Below are 19,769 nucleotides of genomic sequence, written 5' to 3'. Positions count from 1 at the left end.
GGTGCTTTGAATGAGATTTCATGCTTTTTGGCAGGGGGTTGGACTGGATGGCCCATGAGGTCTCTTCCAACTCTACTATGATTCTATGATTCTAACTGTTTTTGAATCTAAAAGCTTGGTACTAGTAATGATGACTGTTGCATCTCAGTCTTTTGATTAGAGGTCAAGTGTGTGAAAAGTAAATATTATGTAAGTGAGGTTGCTCTTCTACAAGTTCAACACAGGGGTGAATCTTAGTACATTCAGTTGGTGAGCACAGCCCTTAAGTAGGCATGCAGAGGATTGTTGTGTTGAAATTGTATTTGAGGTTCGTGCTTTTAGATTTACAATCTGAATATAAAATAACAGAGTACCTATTTCATGGGTTTGCAATACCAATCTTCTTAAATATTTGTGAAAAAGGAATTTCAGTTTACTTCCAAAACTATCTACAGAATTGGTGGCAACTGCTTCTCTGTCATATGTGAAACAAGAAGTCAGTATTTCTATGAGGATAAAAGTTCAAAGGCCAGTTTGGCTATGGGAATTCTGAGTTATTCTGAGAGTTCATTTAGGCTCTGAGTTACATTAAATCCCCTGAGGTCGTCAGCTCTTTCAAGAGAGAATGAGGTTCTGATTTTCCCCACACCAAAGCTGACAGTCTAGAAAAAAGACACACAAAGCATTGCGTGACATGACAGGCATGCCATTATTTGCGACAATCCAAGATACAGAATCATGGTATCCGATCTAATGAAATGACACAGAGCACCAGGAGCTTCATTATGAAGCAAAATAGCCATCACTCCAAACCAGTGTTGAAGCTTTCCTTTATGCAAAAAGTACATAAAATAAAATCTCCTTTGTACCAAAAACTACTTTTCACCCATAAATATAGACATGCCCCAACTGTACAAGAATGACTAAACAGCTTCAAATCTCTTTTCAACATTGCACCCTTTTCTTCTCACCATTTCTTTTGCTGCCTTCCAGGAATATAAAGGGAACAGAAGAAATATTTAAAAGTGCTTTCAAAATTGTGGAAAAATGTGTGACAAATATGCTATAAAGGAAGAAGTATCTTGCCCAGACAGTGACTGCCTTTTGCAAACCTGAACCAACATGTGTTAGACTAAAGTCAGGTGATGAGAATTTGCGAATGGCTTTACTCCTGAAAAGTTCTTACGTGTGTGTGTGTGTGTGTGTGTGTATATATATTTCTCTGTGCTACGATCACCACTGGACAAACAGATTTTGCAGGTTTTGAGGTAGTACAGAAAACCTTTGCAACCTGCTTACCAGTACGAAGTACATGTCCAGGAGTAATGATTGTTCCTCTTTTGAACATACTCCAAGTCTGCCCTTCAGTATTTGAATATATCCATCTATCAAAGCCCTGCTAGACTAAAAAGATAGATTTCCAACTCCAAGTAGGATAGAGTTAGGAACTGCTGAAGCATAAAACTAGAGGAAAAAGTCAAGTGTGTATCATGAACACCCACGTTTTTTTCTTTTAAATACGTGTTTCTTTTCCTGCAAGATTATTGTGAATGGCTTTTTCCAGCCAACATCTCAGTACTAGGGTGTGCTGGGCTTTGAGCAGGAAGTAACATAACCTTTTAGTTTAAAGAGAGAAACACCTAGGAAGGAAGCAAATTTTCAAACTGTGGAGCAAGGAGGGGGAGAAAGAGCATCAAAGAGGCAGGCAGTAAGCAGGTAAAGGCTTAACAGGTCCTGGACAACCTTTGTTTCTCCGCTTTCTCTGAAAATTAAGAGTACAAAACCAAAACCATGAGTTCCAACTCATGGGGCCATATTTCTAGATGCTAGTCAAAATGGAACTATTGTTCTTTGCTCTTTCAAAAAAAAATCTAGAAAAGGATGTTAACATGATCCATTTTGGAATTTGGCAACCTGAGCCAGAGATGCTGTAATGCAGGGAGGGTAGGGGCATGCTTTCTGCTTACTTCTAGCTCTGTAGCAAAAAAAAAAAAACACAATTGGAAACTCTCATGGGGTGGGATGGTGAGGAAGAGTTTTTTCTCTGTCCTTCCTCAATTGTCTGAGGCCCAGGTCCAGCCTGAGCCTGGATGGATTGAGTAGAGAGATGGAGCCCAGTGCTGTGACATCCGTTCTGCAAAATGGCCAGGTGTCCTAGCTCTAAACAGGACACAATGCAATTTCTCTGCCCAAGACATGGAGAAATTGGTACACCTTGAAAATCCATGTTGCCTTCAGAATCATTGTTGTCTTGTTATTCATGGGAGCAGGGTAGGTAAGAGAACATCCTGTTCCCCAAAATGATCAAGCAGAGGGGCTTTAGGAATGTCTCAAAGTCATTCAAAAGATCTACTCAGCTCCAGGGGCAGCAGCAGAAGCAGCAACAGCAGCAGATAGCTTCCTTACTCTAAGAACTTGTGAATGTCCCCATTGAGCTGGTACTGGGGGCCCATAACAGCTTCGTTGAGCAGTGGACAATGAGCTGGGCCACACTGGCAACTGTGGATCATCATGATGTTCTTGGCAAAGGAGCTGCCGTCGGGGCAATGGAAGGGCACACTCAGTGTACGAGTGCGCAAGGGCACACAGCAGCGCCCATCCAGGCAGGTCCCACAGAAACTAGGCTGGTAACGACGTGGGCTCTTGCACCCTGCATAGGTGAACCTCACTGGTTCCCGCACTTTGTGTGTCCGCAGGCACTTCTTACCCTTCTAAGAGAGCAAAGGAAATGACATTTAGTGTCCATAAATTGACCGAGATCACTGCTTCTTAAACTGCAGGCACCGACCAAATGGGGTCCCTTTAGCTCAATGCTGGGTTCACAAAGAAATTGGCAACAGTAAAAGGTTCCTGAATGCTATTTACATATTTACACAAACCTCTTAGCAAAAACATGCAGCATTTACAGAAAATATTACAGTAGTCCTTCATAAAAAGGAATATTGGTCTGTTCAGCAAGCCTTGCAAATGCTGAATTATTATCAGCAAATATTCAATATCTATTTGTGGAAAAAAATTATTAGGCAGAAAGGAGTCACAAGTGGAAAAAGTCAAAGTCCTGGTCTAGATCTCTAGGACTAAGGTTAGTGGGAGAAAAAAAAACTGGGCAAGCGAAAAGGAATGGAAAAATCTTGTGCTTTATTTTGGATTACAACTCCAGAGCTGGAGGAGACTAGAAAGGCCTTTGAATGCAACCTTCTGCCATGCAGCTAAAACATTCGTGAAATTTGGCTATCCAGCCACTGTTTAAAGACCTGAAAAGAAGGAAAGTTCACTACCCACTGGAACAATATATTTGACTGTTAAACGGTCCTTACCATCAGGAAGTTCAATGTGTTGTCAAAGGCTTTCATGGCCGGGATCACAGGGTTGTTGTATGTTTTCCGGGCTGTATGGCCATGTTCCAGAAGTATTCTGTCCTGATGTTTCGCCCACATCTATGGCAGGCATCCTCAGAGGCAACCTCTGAGGATGCCTTCCATAGATGTGGGCGAAACATCAGGACAGAATACTTCTGGAACATGGCCATACAGCCCGGAAAACATACAACAACCCCATTAGGAAGTTCTTCCTAATGTTTAGACAGAGCCTCTTTTCTGGCAATTTTAATCCATTGGTTTGTTCCTTATTTCTGCATCAGCAGAAAGCAATTTAGCTCCATCTTCTACAGAATTCTCAGTAACCCCTACCTGTCAGGCCAATCAGGTGTTATGGGTGTTGTAGTCCAAAATAGCTATAAGACACTAGACATATCTGTCTTTGATGAAGAGGTACTTAATCTGAAGCAAATCTCAGTATATAATTGGGGAATCCCAACCCCTCCCATTCAGTATAGGCAGACACATAATTCCTAAAATAATCCAGGAAACTCACTCCATGTTAGCAAACCCAAGATAGGACATGAAATTAAGTGGTCCCTCAAGATGTTACTGGCCTACAACTGCCATCCGTCCTGATACTGGGAGTTGCCATCCAATGACAATCAGAAGGCTAGGGTTGCCCTCCTCTGATTAGATGTTCTAAATAGCAGAAAAGCTGCCATTGGGTGTGGTTGTGAGCACATGCAGGCCTGGACCAAGAAACTGGGCTTGAATTGCAGGAAGAGTTGTGTCCTTCACTGTTCAACCTAGTCAATCTCACCTTTAGCTTGGTGAAATCAGGCTGCCCACAGGGCCTGATCTGGCAGAGTCGAGTCTCTTTAACCAGTTTGCATTGGGGATTGTCGCTGGTGACACGAACAGAGATGCCAAAGCCACAGGTCTTGGAGCATGGTGACCAGCTGGAGGTCTGAGCCAAGCATTTGTGCAGCTGTTTAGTGACTTGACCTTTGATAAGCGGCCCCCATGCTGGAGAGAGAAGGATCCCAGAAGAAACAATGAGCAAATCAAAAGGCAGCCAACATGTTCATCTGACAAGCAATAATAAGATTGAGAAGGAAGTTTAAAACAAACAGATGGATTCAGAACATAAATGAGCAAACAACTGTGGGAGTGTACAGCTGGCTACTTTTAGGGGAAAAAAAAGACATGCTCAGTGAAGTGATCCGGGGAAGGTATTTTCCTTAGATGGTCCCACTATTCAAAATAGTAAATGCACGTGGAGAGGGAAACAAAGCTATTTGTTGGCAAAGAAATGTGGAAAAAAGGGATGCAAAATAGAAAATGGAACAATACAAAACAAGCTCCTAGGATGCCAGGGACTGAGACCTCAGCATCATTGTGACAGGGTCCAGGACTGGCTGAATCCTTAGGCAGAGTGAAGCAGACTCCTTCTGAGTGTCATGGAAACAGAACTTGGAGTAATGATTTTTTGGACTGTGGCTTCCAAAATCCATCTGCTAGGCAGCAGCCATGCTGGATAAGAGATTCCAAAAGACACAATCTTTAAAAGCAGCATTTACAAGCTCTGCTTGAAAGGGCAGTAAATAATTAGTTCTTTATGTTTGATATTTGTATTTTTTCTTTATTCAAAATGAAGAACAGTCCTTGTGAGTTTCAAAATTGCTCACATGGCTCTGAATACTCTGCATCTTGACTTGGGTGAAGGAAAGAAGGAGGAATAGCACTTTCTGCTCTGCTTCTTGGGCCATCCCTGGCTAGTGAGTAATGAACTCTTTTGCTCACCCAGATATTGCCTCCTGCTCCCTCGGACCTAGACAATAGCATCAAGTTGCTTCCATGTCAGTGGGGCAGGGAAAGTCATTTCAGTGAAAGAAACATTAAAGCAGCTCTCCAAGGTGCTGAATCCTGTCCTCCAAATAGGTTAAGCACCTTCAAAGGTCACACTAAAACCCAGAGTTAATTCATTGCCTGCGCTGACAAAGAAGGCACCAGATACTAATGGCCCCAGTAGAGCCAAAGTCCTTTCTTCTGGGAAGGACCCCTTGTATCTCTGCTTTGTCCTGCAACTCGGTGACTTGGCACATTCTCCCTACAATCCTGAGGGAGCATGGGCAAATAAAATGTTGCCTAGAGATCAGGTGAAAACTCCCTGTCCCAGGAATGTTTTCCAACCCCCTCCCTTAGCAGCCACACAATTAGGCTTAGCAGAAATAGCCACTCAGAACCAAAGCAAATGCATGGGAAGGATCATATTTCACGGCCCTCAGGAGCACCAGATTTAGATCCTGAAAGGGCAAAGGACATGATCCCTATTTTTGTTTAGCATTTCAATCTTACTTAGGTGCCACTTCTAACACAGCTTTTCATTTCTAAAAAGCTGTTTTGAAACTCAACCCGTTCAACTTCTTCCCAAAGTGCAAGGCTTCCCAGTCTGCTATGGCACAGCCTGGATGACGTACAGTGGCATACTGCTACATTCAGAAATGTGGAAATTCATATCATGACAGTTCAGTTAACTGCATCTGTAAGAAGACTCCAGAAAAATATGTAGGCATCTGCTTGGATCCATATCAACACAATTTCAGCAGATTTCATCTTCATCAAGAATAGGTCCTTTGTAAACCAAATGGGCCTCACCTTTCCACTCAAAACCAAGCCACTGCAAAGTGCTCTTTGTTACAAGAAGGTAGTTCTAAGCATCTATTAGAGAGGGGGTTATCAGGACTCCAAAATGTTGAAAAACATTAATGGACACCACATTTTGCAGGTTCCTGTTCACAGGAGAAGGTGGTTGCTGGATCTGACAACCTAGGTAGATCCACCACTGGGCTCAAACTGACAGCAAGTTTTTCAGATCAGCTCCTTGAGGGCCACATCTTAGAAGATATTGTTGCTTCCGCTTTTCATGGGTTTTGTTAACCTAGTTTGAAGCAGACACAAGCAAAGGAAGTGACAGCACAGCTAGGTGCTCATCTGGCAGTAAAATCACACAGTGAGCAAGCAGATGCTTTATAAGCCTTGCCATGTGGCAGAATAATAAACATCCTGCTTTGACATCCTACCAGAAGAAACGTCCTTGGCAGATACACAAAACTTTGTGTTGTCAGAGCAGCAAATTTCTCCTCACACCACACCCACCCACCACACAGAGAAGGAAAGGTTCCTATTCCTTGAAGCACATGAAGCCGAAAATCCCCAAAATTGTATCCTTTCCTGAAAACTCAATTCTGCATCAGAGGTGGCCAGTTCACCATGCCTAATAAAGATAGAACCATTAGTAGTGACACAAAGCTGTTGCTTGTTTATGACCATATTCACTTTTCCTACAGGGCAGGTCTGATTTATTAGCATACCACTCCTGCTAGCTTTTTGATATGTTGCTCCAAGCTGGGGGGGGGGGGACATGTTGCCATCCAGATGTTGTCAGATGCAACCCCCATTTGCCCTAACCAATGCTGGTAGCTGCAACTCAGCAACATGGAGGATGACATAATTCCCATTCCTACTGTAAGTAGAAAACAGAGCTGGGAAACTGCCAACAACAACAACAACAACACCTCCAGATGACAACTTGCAGAATCTCCTAGTTAGTTTTAATTTTCCAAGCTCTGATGGAGCAGACTCCCTACAAGCACATATCATGCAAAGACCTATCTTCAGGCTCCTAAAACAATTTTAGAATTGTATAAGTCCTCCTACTCCTTATATTTTCTCTCCAGATTTACAAAGAATTTCAAATATGAGCTAGGATCCTATTGGTGAGTCCCAATCAACTGTTCAATGTTGAGTCAGCACATAGTTAAAGCCAATGGATTCAATGGCTCTTCTCTAGTCAGAACTAACAGTAGGATCTTGGTCATGACAACAACCACAACTGTATATCACTTCACTGAATGAGACACAAAATCCCAGGTGTAAATAGGTTTGGTTTGAAGAGCTAGCCTCCCTTCCCTAATCCTTGCAACTTTTCAGAACCTGCCCCTTCAGCCCACTCACCTGGCAGGTTCTTCCAGTGTCCGCCTTTGCCCACGTAGATGAGCTCATTACCATTGACTTCTCCTTTTGTGTTGTACTCAAAGGTGACCCCTCCGTACTTTTTGGGCCCTTTGCTGCACACAAACTTCTTACAGCATTGGCCAGGCACCTTCAGGAGTCGAGGGCTGGGGCAGCCCAGGGAGGCCAGAGGCAGCTCTAGTGGGCAGAGTGGCTGGCAACCCACAGCCCCATCAATACAAGTGCACTGGTGTTTACAGCTGGGCTGGAAATTCTCCCCGTTCTGGTAGATACGGCCGTTATATTCGCAGGTCCGGCCTTCCTGCTTTGCTGGGAAGGAAGAGGCAAAGAAAGATGCATGTTACTGCATTCAGGCAGGCAGACATCCAATCGCCCAGATACCTACTAGGGAAGACAAAAAACAGAAGAATTTGGATCATGTCTATGTATCAAGACAGCATTGTGGAATTATGCTCTGATAACAGCACTTTATGGAGTACATATAGGTCCTATAAAAAAAAGATCTTGTTCTGAGCATCCACACAATCAGGTTCCTTTTTAGAGGAGGGAAAGGTGGCATGCAGCCCAAATATGGTCTCAAAAATCCCCTTTCTCCTGCCAGGGCCAACCCTAGGTAATTTTCATGTGTAGGTGAACAGAATTTTGGCGCCCCCTCCCCATCCAGCCCTGCCCCCCCTCCTCCTCTTCCTCCTCCTCCTATGGAGCCCAGTGTGGACAATGGCAAGGTAGGGATGCCCCCTCCTCCTCCTCCTCACACCGGCAGCGCCCCTACCTTGCCATTGTCCGCGCCGGTCTCTCTTGTTGTCCCTCGGGGGGCACCTCCCTCCTCGGCTGCCTGCCTCTGGCAGCGAGTCTGGGAGGAGGCGGGGGTGCATGCATGCGTGTACGCAGAAGGGCATGCCCCCTCCCAGCGGGGAGGGGAAAAAAGAGAAAAAGACAAGAAGCTGCTCAACTTGGAGGTGCTTCAAGAGGTGCCTCAACTGCGCCCCCCTAGTTGGCCTAACGAGTGAACCGCCCTTGTCTCCTGCTTCCCAAAGACTCCTGCCAACACCCTGAATATTGCAATTTGGGTCATTTTCATAGGGAAACTTCAGTGAAGCATCCTCCCACCAACCTCTCAAAATCCCAACTCTATCGGAACCTGCTCAAAAGTATCTTGATGCTGAGGCGTATATAAGTCAAAATGGGGACTTGAAGTGATGTTGTCTTCTGTATGATCATGATTTTGGGTCACGGTCTGCTGGGGGAGGGTGAGAGGGCGAAATTACCCCTCCTGCAGGTGTCCAGTCCCATTTTAGCTTTTGATCTTAAAGGTCACAAGAGGTTAAGGATGGCACAATAAATCACAGAAAACAGCCAGGGAGTGGTTAGGGGGTATCATTTTGGATTACCTCAGGAATTATTTACATGCAGGCTGGGCAGAGGAGAAATGAGGATCTGCCAGTAACTACTTGGGCAATTTGCAATGAATTGGCAAAGATTTCTGATTGTCAATTATTAGGCCGTAGCAGTGAGAAAAGAGTTCCCCACCAGTCCTAAATCATACTGGAGAAACTATGCAAATATTCCTTTTCATTCTTATAAAGGACTAGCTGTGCCCGGCCACGCGTTGCTGTGGCGAAGAATGGTGGTATGGGAAATAAAGTATTGAGGAATTGGTGGTAGTTAAGGTAAAGGGTAAACGTTTTCCCCTGACGTTAAGTCCAGTCATGTCTGATTCTGGGGGTTGGTGCTCATCTCCATTTCTAAGCCGAAGAGCCGTCGTTGTCTGTAGACTCCTCCAAGGTCATGTGGGATGACTGCATGGAGCAGCGTTACCTTCCCACCGGAGCAGTACCTATTGATGCACTCACATTTACATGTTTTTGAACTTCTGGGTTGGCAGAAGCTGGGGCTAACAGTGGGGGCTCTGTCAGTTCCCCCAATTCAAACCTGCGGCCTTTCGGTCCAGAAGTTCAGCAGCTCAGCGCTTTAACATGCTGTGCCATCAGGGGACATTATTTCCTAAAGGTTGTGAATATACAATATTTCTGATTGTTTTTTTTTGTCTGTTGGAGGCAAGTATGAATGCTGCAATTAGGAAAAATGATTAGGATGTAATGGCCTTGCAGATTTAAAGCCTAGCTGTTTCCTCCCTGAGTGATTTTTTTGTTGGGAGGTGTTAGCTGGCCCTGATTGTTTCCTGTCTGGAATTACCTTGTTTTCAGAGTGGCGTTGTTTGCAATATTTTATATGCTTCTACTGTCTGTGGCCCTGAGAAAACAGAGGATTGGCCAGACTTTGATGATGGGAATCCTTTGTTGGGAGGTGTTAGCTGGCCCTGATTGTTTTCTGTGTGGAATTCCCCTATTTTCAGAGTGTTGTTCTTTATTTAGTGTTCTGATTTTAGAGATTGTTTTGTTCTGTTTTATTATACCACATTAATTTTTATATATTCTGATTTTAGTGTTTTTGAATACTTGGAGCCAGATTGTATTCATTTTCACGGTTGACCGCAACACAATAATAATAATAATAATAATAATAATAATAATAATAATAATAATAGTAAGGATAGTAATGATAGTAATAATAATGACTTTGGTAATACATAGTGCTTCACTGCCTTCTCAGCTTCCTTTCTGGAAGAATCCTTTCTTGGGAGGTGTTAGCTGGCCCTGATTGTTTCCTTTGTGGAATTTCCAATTTCCTTGCTTTATTTACTTTCTTTATTTCTTTATTACTGTCCTGGTTTTAGAGATTATATTCTTCTGCATTATTCTATCCTAGAAATTATTTCATATCAAAGTAGAATCTCACTTATCCAACATTCGATTATACAATGTTCTGGATTATCCAACACAGTCTGCCTTTTCATAATCAGTTTTTGTAGTCAGTGTTTCAAATTCATTGTGATATTTTACTGGTAAATTTGTAAATACAGTACAGTAGAGTCTCACTTATCCAACATAAGTGGGCTGGCAAAATGTTGGATAACCGAATATGTTGGATAATAGGGAGGCATTAAGGAAAAGCCTATTAAATATCAAATTAGGTTATGATTTTACAAATGAAACACCAAAACATCATGTTAGACAACAAATTTGGCAGAAAAAGTAGTTCAATACGCAGTAATGCTATGTAGTAATTACTGTATTTATGAATTTAGCAATATATCATGATATATTGAAAACATTGACTACAAAAATGCGTTGGATAATCCAGAACATTGGATAAGCGAGTGTTGGATAAGTGAGACTCTACTGTAATTACTACATAGCATTACTGCGCATGGAACTACCTTTTCTGTCAAATTTGTTGTATAATATGATGTTTTGGTGCTTAATTTGTATAACGATTACCTAATTTGATGTTTAATCAGCTTTTCCTGAATCCCTTCTTATTATCCAATATATTTACTTATCCTGCCGGCCTGTTTATGTTGGATAAGTGAGAGTCTACTGTATATTGATCATCTTATATTATCTGCTTAGAACTGGATTATATGAGGCCCCTTCTTCACAGTTGTATAAAATGCACACTGAAGTGGATTATATGGAAGTGTGGAGTCAAGATAATCCAGTGCAAAGCAGATAATATAAGATTATAAATGGGTTATATAGCTGTGTGGAAGGGCCTTGAGTCTACACTGCCATATAATCCAGTGCAAATTAGATAATCTGTGGAAGAAGCCTAAGTGAGGCCTAAATTTGCCTGTCCCCTAACTGAAACCTGGCTGTCCCTTGGTTGCTAGGCAACGAAGTGGGCAGAGATTAGCCCTCTAAACTGGCAGCAATTGGATAAAAACAATTATTGCTCTCCCTCTAATTAGGACTTTATTTTTCTTTTCTTTTTGTTGTATCAACCTAGAGGCGTGGATGATGGGTTGTGTTGTCAAATTTCGAGGTTGGGGGGCCTGTAGTTTTGTTGTTTTGTCCACTGCCCTGATGCCATCACTCTTTTATATATATAGATGGTGGGAATTGGAGTCCAGCCACATCCAGAGAACCTTATGACTCCCACCTATGATAGATCTGAACTAAACTTGGAACACATAGCCTTCATTACCAAATTTAAAATACTATCAGGTTGTTGTTGTTTTTTTCCGGGGGGGGGGGGGGGGGAGGGGGGTGATGAAAGATGACGGGAGTTGGAGTCCAGACATATTTTAAAAGCCATGTGACTTCCACTCACAACTAAGGACATGATTCTCCCCTAATTGGTCAGCTGAGTCAACCTATTTGCTAGGTTGCATATCCCAACATCCTTACCTCATCACTAGGCAGGCTTGAGATGATGAGAACTGAACCCCTCCCCCCCCCCCCAAACAAAGACTGAGCCATCTGACTGGTTAGGAGAACAGCCACAAGTTGGAGGTCAGATTTGGGGCTGACGGGATCTGGAGCCTGCCCAAGTCTTTAGCTGATGTAAGTTACAGCCCATTCTATTATATGGGTATGAATCTTCTAATAGGACCATTCATAAAATTGAAAAGGTAATACTGAGTATTTCTAATAAACAGCATTACAAAACACTTAAACCTAGGGATGCTGGGTATATATGCTAGTATATATACAAATTTTCAGTCATTTCTGGAGAAGCAGTATGCAATCTCTATCACTGGGGTGTTGTGTGGTATCCAGGCTGTATGGCCGTATTCTAGCAGCGTTTTCTCCTGATGTTTTGCCTGCATCTGTGGCTGCCACCTTTTGAAGATGACAACCTCAAATACAGGTGAAATATCAGGAGAAAATGCTGCTAGAACATAGCCATGCAGCCCAGAAACCACACAAAACCCTATTGTAATTATGTTTCTATTCAATTTTAGAATAGCCCCTGAAGGAGGCCAATTTGTGATAATGCTGAAGTACACTGGCCTTTTTAAAGAAAAAAGAATTGACCATCGCATAGCACATGGAGCCTAGTCTCCTTTTATTCTTACACTAAAAACAAAACAAAAACATGAGGTAAATTCTACATGATGGCTGTCTGGCCACCGCAATTTGAAATTAGCTTCGAACGGCATTCAATGGTCAATGTACTGTATATGCATAACAACATAATCCTGATCTACCTCAAAGCATGACCATCCATTATTTTTTTTTATATTCTGCTTTCTTCCAGATTAGGACTTAAAATTGCTCACTAAAAACCCCCAGAATACAATATAACATATAAAAAATTAAAATATACAAAATCAGGTTGAAAACAGTATTGAATAACAGTAAATTAAAATTAATATAAATCTCCAAAACAGATTAAAAACAGCAAAGCACCAAAAAGAGTTAAAATCAGTTTCCAAAGGCTTGCTAGAAGAGAAATGTCTCAACCTGCTGCTGAAAGGAAAACAAAGAAGGAGCCTTTTTAACTTCCCTAGAAAGGGCGTTCCCAAGTGTGCGATCAGCCCCAGAGAAGGCCACTGCGCCTGTGAAGGTGGTGGAGCGGAGGGAAGTCCCTCCTCGGCAGATCTTACAGCTCAGCCAGGCTCAGAGGGGAAGATCCAGTCCTTTACATGGAGGATAGAATTCAAAAACATAGCCATGTTGGTCTGAAATATCAGTCTGCCAATGTGCCAAGTGAGAAAAAAGACACTTATCTTACAAAAATTTGGGTTTTAGGGACCAAATCAACAAGAGAAAAGTCTTGAGAGCTTTAAATAGCTGTGTAAAAACAGGATGTGACAGCTCACATGGACTGGGATCAGGTTGCAGTAGCAACAACAGGAGCAGCCTGGGTCTGGGCTGGAACTGGGAAGCCTTCTGCTGGATGTAGATCCCAGTGAAACATATGCCCCTGTTTATGGAGACGACCTTCACCTTCATCCCATGCCAATATTCGGGCCTCTCTTAATCTGCTTACTCTCCCTCTGCCCCTCATTACCACCACAGCTCTCATTGGCACATATGCCTCTGAACTATGGCCTTCAACTTGCACTCCCAGCAAGTGACAGATATTCTCTCTACCAAACAAAGGGGACTCAGATACAACAGCCTTGGTCTCAGTCCACAAAAAGAGGTGGGAGCGGTGTTGCCCCCAGCTTGAATGCAAACATCAGAGAAAGAGGAGGGGTGCATCTCTTTACTGTTTATATGGGAGGAAGATGCTATTACTGTATATAGGGAGTCATAGGATGCCAGTTTCTTCAGATCAGCTGGGAAGCACAGGGTTTTCAATGCCCCTGTGGTCTCAGGGTGTGTATGATTGCCCAGCGGAAGGCAACATACCCCACAAAATAGCTGTAGTGAAATGGCCTCCATTTTGGAACAGCTATGGGCACCCCTCCTCCCAGTCCACAATTTTACTATTGTTTTCTGCCTCATAGGAACAACGGTGTGGTGGAATGTATTGCAAAACTGAATTCCTCAATTTGCTACTGGGATGTATTGGAGAAGCAATGCAAAACTCACCCACTCCAACTGCCATTGCTACCTTACTCTGACAGAGATGTCTGTCTCTGTTATTTTTCTCAGCCTTTGAGCTGATACAACACAGTTACTAGTATTATAGAAGGGCTACAGTAGACTCCACTTGGTATTTTATCCTTTCTGGATCTAGAAGAGACAGAGAACATTTCATGCATGCTTTGGGCGGATAGATGCCAGCCCTCTCTGTCTTCCACTACACAGTTTGGCTTCAAGTCCACAATTAGACTAAAGTGTCAGTTTCCTCTATAAAGTGCCATGGTTGAACGAAGTTGTCACTTTAACAAGTAGCCTCTATGTCAACATCCATATTTGCAGTAAATCATTACTAGTAATTTCTCAGTACTTCCTTGCAGAGTTCACATAGAACTAAAATGCAATATTTTTCCTTGAATAAAAAATATTTAGTAAAAAGGACTGAAATGCCATTCACAATAAGGCCTGGGGCAGAAAGCTGGCATCTCAAGAGAGCAGAATGGCCTGAAGGAGTTGCCTCTCAGCTGTCATGCCCTAAACAAATTAAATCTACTTACTACCACCATAAACAGAATCAGGCAGCAACGCAGCAGTTTGCAACATTTCTCTTTTCTGATTTCTCTTTTCAAAGTAAAATGGGTGAAATCAACCCTCCTACAATCTCACAAACTATCCATACAAACCAACATGTTTCTCACAACAGCGTTCCCACCAAGCTCACAGTGACATTTTTTTAGGCATGCTGGATAAGCCACTTGGATATGCCAAGGTGCCCCCCTCCCATCGCCTGCATCCCTTACCCCAACAGATGCCCCGATTAGCCAAGGGGTCAGCCCCAAAATTGCACTCCAGGCCCTTGTGAGGATCGCATGGCGAGAGCCTGTCACAATCCTCATTGAGCTGCCGGGCACAGACTTGGCAGCAGCCGCAGTCATCCAGCACTAGGCTGACTCCAGGGGGACAGCGAGGCGGGCCTGGGGGGCAGCGGCAAGTGGGAGGGCAGCGGCAGGACACCTGGGGACAGAGAAGGGGAAGGAGCAGAGGAGAAACAGCCATCAGGAAAAGCCCCTTTGGGGAATTGCAGGCTGAAAAAGGGAAGGACCCCAGGCTTGAGGGCACATCCTTCTGCACACAGCTTGCGAGGGTATAACATTTACGCCAGTCATAGAACATACACAGATAAACTAGTCTGGGCTTCTTACAATCAATATAATTTCAGCTATTGTCACACAAGAAATTAAATCCTGTCCAACACTTTTCTACTTTCAGTATTATTGGGACAGAATAATCATTTGCAATACAAGAAGTTAATTGTTTTTTAAAATATCTACTATTGTTAGATTAGAAATTGTGAGAATCCGGAAGACAGATGCCTCGGTGGCAATGCGAATAAGATATTTGTGTCCCTGCGGGGACAGAGGGTGGATTATAAATAAAGTGTTGTTGTTGTTGTTGGAGAAGCTATCTGATATTTTGAGACTCAAAAAGGAATGCATAAATCCAAAACCTTTTGCTGAAAAATGGTTTTCATTCATTGACTACATTAACAACAACTGCAACAGCTGAAACCTCCAGTTCAGTGTTTCAGATTCTGGGATGAAGTGATATAAACAGATTGATTGGACAATTAATTATCTTGACAATCGTTACAGTGGGCCCTCAGTATCCAAGACCCTTGTGGGTACCAAAAGCTGTGGTCGCTCAAATACCTATATATACAATAGCACAGCATATAAACTGCCAAAATCAAGATTTGCTTTAGATTATTATTTTGGGGGAGGGGGGTATTTTGAAGTCATTGATGGTTGAATCTGTGGATACAGAATAAATGGATACAGAGGACAGACTGTATATGCTGTATATACCCATGTATAACTTAAGGTCAGGTTTGGGGGCCAACATTTTGGATTTTGACAGGACTAGTGGGTAGGTTGAGTCATTCTGTGGAGAAGAGAAAGGTTCAGAGCTGCTTCAGGAGACCAGCGTCCTCTAGCCAACGTTACCAATTTCCCACCCAGGCATTCAAAAAGCCCAAAAACAGAGCCACAGCAGAAAAAATAGAGTCAGTGCTTCTTTCAGGTCCTCCTAGTTAAATCCTTGCCATTCATCACACGACTCAGAGAAGAGGGTAGTTCTTTTTTGGATAAAAGTTGAGGTTCAGTACTCACATTGACCTGTGGATAAGTCAACCTTTTTTTTAATCTTTTGACTAAAATTTCTAGACACATGCATTAATATATAGCAGGGGTTACTGCCAGCATTGAAGATATGATACTCCGCCACCACCTATGCTGGACTGGCCGCATTGTTTGAATGCCCGATCAACCTTCCCTCCTGCAGTCGCCCTCCTCTGAACACATTCCAGCATGTCAACATGCGGTGTGCCCAGAATTGGATAGTGTGATTCCAGATGTGGTCTGACCAAGGCAGAATAGAGGGGTAGCATGACTTCCCTGGATCTAGATGCTATACTCCTATTGATGCAGGCCAAAATCCCATTGGCCTTTTTTGCCGCCGCATCACATTGTTGGCTCATGTTTAACTTGTCCACGAGGACTCCAAGATCTTTTTCACATGTACTGCTGTGGAGGAGGGGGCATGATAGTCCTGTTTAAATATTTGAAATGGTGTCACATGGAGGAGGGGGCAAGCTTGTTCTCTGCTGCTCAGGACAGGGGGCAATGGATTCAAATGGCAGGAAGAGCGGCTCCACCTAAACATTAGGAAGAACTTCTTGAGGGCAGTAAAGTATGTTTCTCCCTGGAGTTTTGTGGAGCCTCCTTCTCGGGTGGTCTTTAAGCAGAGGCTGGATGGCGCTCATACCTTGAGAAGCTGGACTTGGCCACAGTGGTCCATGCTCTTGTTACATCCCGATTAGACTACTGCCATGCACTCTACGTGGTGCTGCCTTTGAAGACTGTTTGGAATCTTCAATTAGTCCAACGGGAAGCAGCCAGGTTGTTAATTGGAGCAGCGTACAGGGAGTGTACTACTCCTCTGTTACGTCAGATTCACTGGCTGCCGAGTAGCTATTGAGCACGATTCAAAGTGCTGGCTTTAGCTTATAAAGCTCTTAACGGTTCCAGCCCAGCTTACTTATCCGAACGTGTCTCCCACTATGACCTACCACGTAATTTAAGTTCTTCAGGGGAGGCCCTGCACTAGGTCCTGCCAGCCTCACAGGTGTGACTGGCGGGGATGAGAGACAGGGCCTTCTCAGTGGTGGCTCCTTGGCTGTGGAACTCCCTCTCTAGTGACATCCTGCAAGCTCCATCCCTTTAGAAAGAAAGTGAAGACCTGGCTATGCGAGCAAGTGTTCAAAGAATAAGTTTCGTTGGCTTCAACTCGGTCTGGACTAAGGTTTATGTACAAGGTTTTGTGGATGAATGGCTCAAGTATTTTGTATTATTTTAAATCTGTTTTTAATTGCTTATGTTTTATTCTTTTGTATTGTTGTATATTGGCATCAAATTCTGCCAGTTTTGTAAGCCGCCCTGGGTCTCTTCGGGTGAGAAGGGCGGGATAGAAATGATGGAAATAAATAAATAAATAAATAAGTCTGTGGGGGGTGCTTTGATTGTGTGTTCCTGCCTGGCAGAATGGGGTGGGCTGGTGGCCCTTCCTTCCAACTCGAGGGTCCTAAGAGCCAGCTCCCTCCCTGCGCCGGGGGTCGATTCACTTGGCAGGAGGCGGCGCTCCAAGGGCTTCTTCCTCGATGGCGCTGCGGCCCCCGCCCCCCTCCCTCCCTCCTTCCCTCCCTGGGAAACCTCCGTCACGGAATCTCCCTCCGGCCGCGATCAAAGGGGAGCCGGCCCCCTCCCTCTCTCCCTCCGGATCCCGAGCCCCGAGGTGTTTGTTCGTTCGTTTTGGATGGAGAGGGAATCAGATAAAACCAAGGACCTCCCTTTCCCTTCGAGATCGGCTCCTCTCCACCGCGCTCTCCTTACAGCCGGAGATGTAGAGTCCTGGAAGGGGCGCCTCCCGTTAAACCCCCGAGAGGCTGACACCCCTCTCCTTCGGGCATGCGCAGAAAAGCTGCTTTCTACGAGAGACCCCCCTCCCTTCCGCTGTCACTCACCTGTGAAGCGAAGAAGGCGGCGTCACCTAAGGGTGACTTACTACTTACCAGAGAGACGCACAGCAGCAGGAAAGGCACGCCGAGCGGGGCAGAGACCCTCATTGCTCGGCGATGAGGACGACCACCAGAAAGGAGTGGGAAATAAATAAGTACAAGTTCCCAAAGTGAAAACGAGCAGGGAAACTAACTCTCCGTGGAACTGGCGCAGAGCGGCGCGGTTGCAAAATTGTCCCCGGCAGGATGGGTCCGCTGCGCGCGCGCTCTCCCTCTCTCTCCCTCGCGCGCGCTTCTTGGCATCTCTACCTCGAGGAGATCTATTTTTGCGCCGCGTCCCCTACGTCCCTCCAAAGCAAGGAGGTTGTTTCTGTATTTATATTTCCCCGGCGCCCCGCCCACCCAGCGGGTCGCGAGCCAATAGGAAGGAACCTCCTCGCCGGCCAATAGCAACGGTGGCGGACTTCCAAACATTCCAGGGGCGGGGCCTTGGGGAGGTGGGCGGGGCCGAATGAATGGAGTCATTCATAAAATTAGAAGGCCTGCGCATTCCGAGGCAGAGCGCGCGCGCGCCGAGAAGAGAGGCCGGGAGGGGGTGGAGGCTCGCGCCGTGGGAGCCCGGCTCTGTGGCGGGCGGCGCAGAAGGCTCCCGGCTCCCACGGGGCCCCTCTCTCGGCCCGCAGGCATCCCGGACACGCGGAACACTCCTCAGAGCCAAGCCAGCGGGTAGTGGAGCTGTCTGTGAGGCTTCATTAATTCCATGGTGCCGGTGCATTCCTCATCATGGCCCCACGGTTTGAACTGAGTAGTTAGTGGATGATAACTGTATAAACAGATTTCACTTTCTGCTTTCGCCCCATCCAGATCAAGCTTCACAGTGCTTTGGGATATAATACGGGTGGGATATTGCAACACGTCCAGTGACCAGTTGCCTGCTTCTACTCCACAACACTTCCTCTAATGCAGTGGTTTCCAACTTTTTTTTTTTGACCAGGGACCATTTTGACCAGGGACCACTCTCCAACAGTAGTACCAAAAGGGTTATGAGTTGGTTTTTGGTCAACTTTAGATTCGGTTTGGTTGTTTGGGGTGCTGACTCGGAAAATTGCATTGAATAGACCACATCAGCTCTCATTTCTGTTACAAAACATATGCCATCTAGTAGTTGCCATCTGCTAGCCCATAGAAAACCATTTTTAATAATAATAATAATATTGTATGCTGTGTCATACAATAACATAATAATAACAAAAACAACTTCATTTTTGTACCCCGCTCCCCTCTCCCCGAGGGGACTCGGCCATCTCACATGGGGATCAAGCCCATCAAAATACAACAAAATACAAACAATATAAAATACATTCTAATCATAACAATTTATTATTATTATTATTATGATTTAATAACCTAGAGCTGATGTGGTCTATCCAATGCACTTTTCTGAATCAGCACCCCAAATAACACCAGGCACCTGCTTCCAGGCACCTCATGGAACAGCTCCGCTCAGGGGGAGGGAGGAGGAGGAGAAGCAGAAGTCAGGAGGCTTGTCGCATCTTTCGTGGGTAGTCAGCCTCTCCCCTCCCTACATCCCCATTGCCTCAGCACTATCAGAGGGTTTCACGAGACCAGTTGCTCTCATTGCAACGATGTAGTAATGGTGAGGCCACGGACTATATTTTAGTTTTTGAGGACCACTGGTGGTCTACAGACCACAGGTTGGGAACCACTGCTCTATTGTCCATAAATCCATTTCCAGTTTTGAAAAGTTAAAAAGTTTTACAGGGCAGGGATCTGTGACTTATTTAAAAAGTGAACTGTCTCTCTTTGTGTGTCCAAGAGAGGGAATTCACTCACTTTTTATGCCTGAAAATGGTGGTCTGGAGACTCTGAAGGAACTGAGGCCACAAAAGTAATACAGGGAGGTCATGTAGCCCCATAGAAAGATTCTGCTGAGTTCTGGGATACAGAGAAAGAAGTGGCGCTTTA

At 44.4% G+C, this 19,769-nt stretch overlaps 1 protein-coding gene across 1 annotated transcript; it reads right to left on the bottom strand.

The window, feature by feature from the left end:
- Positions 1 to 792: 792 nt before the first annotated feature.
- Positions 793 to 18,020, bottom strand: LOC100555256 (CCN family member 1). The gene is made up of 5 exons (XM_003217331.4): positions 17,838 to 18,020; positions 14,512 to 14,725; positions 7,317 to 7,643; positions 4,120 to 4,325; positions 793 to 2,690 (listed from the first exon to the last, which is right to left on the bottom strand). The coding sequence occupies exons 1-5, from the start codon at positions 17,889 to 17,891 to the stop codon at positions 2,382 to 2,384; spliced, it is 1,110 nt and encodes a 369-aa protein (XP_003217379.2). The 5' UTR covers positions 17,892 to 18,020; the 3' UTR covers positions 793 to 2,381.
- Between the last annotated feature and the right edge of the window lie 1,749 nt (positions 18,021 to 19,769).

This window comes from Anolis carolinensis, chromosome 2, assembly GCF_035594765.1.
Source record: "Anolis carolinensis isolate JA03-04 chromosome 2, rAnoCar3.1.pri, whole genome shotgun sequence".
Classification (NCBI taxonomy): Eukaryota; Metazoa; Chordata; class Lepidosauria; order Squamata; family Dactyloidae; genus Anolis; species Anolis carolinensis.
This window is presented reverse-complemented; position numbering and strand designations above follow the sequence as displayed.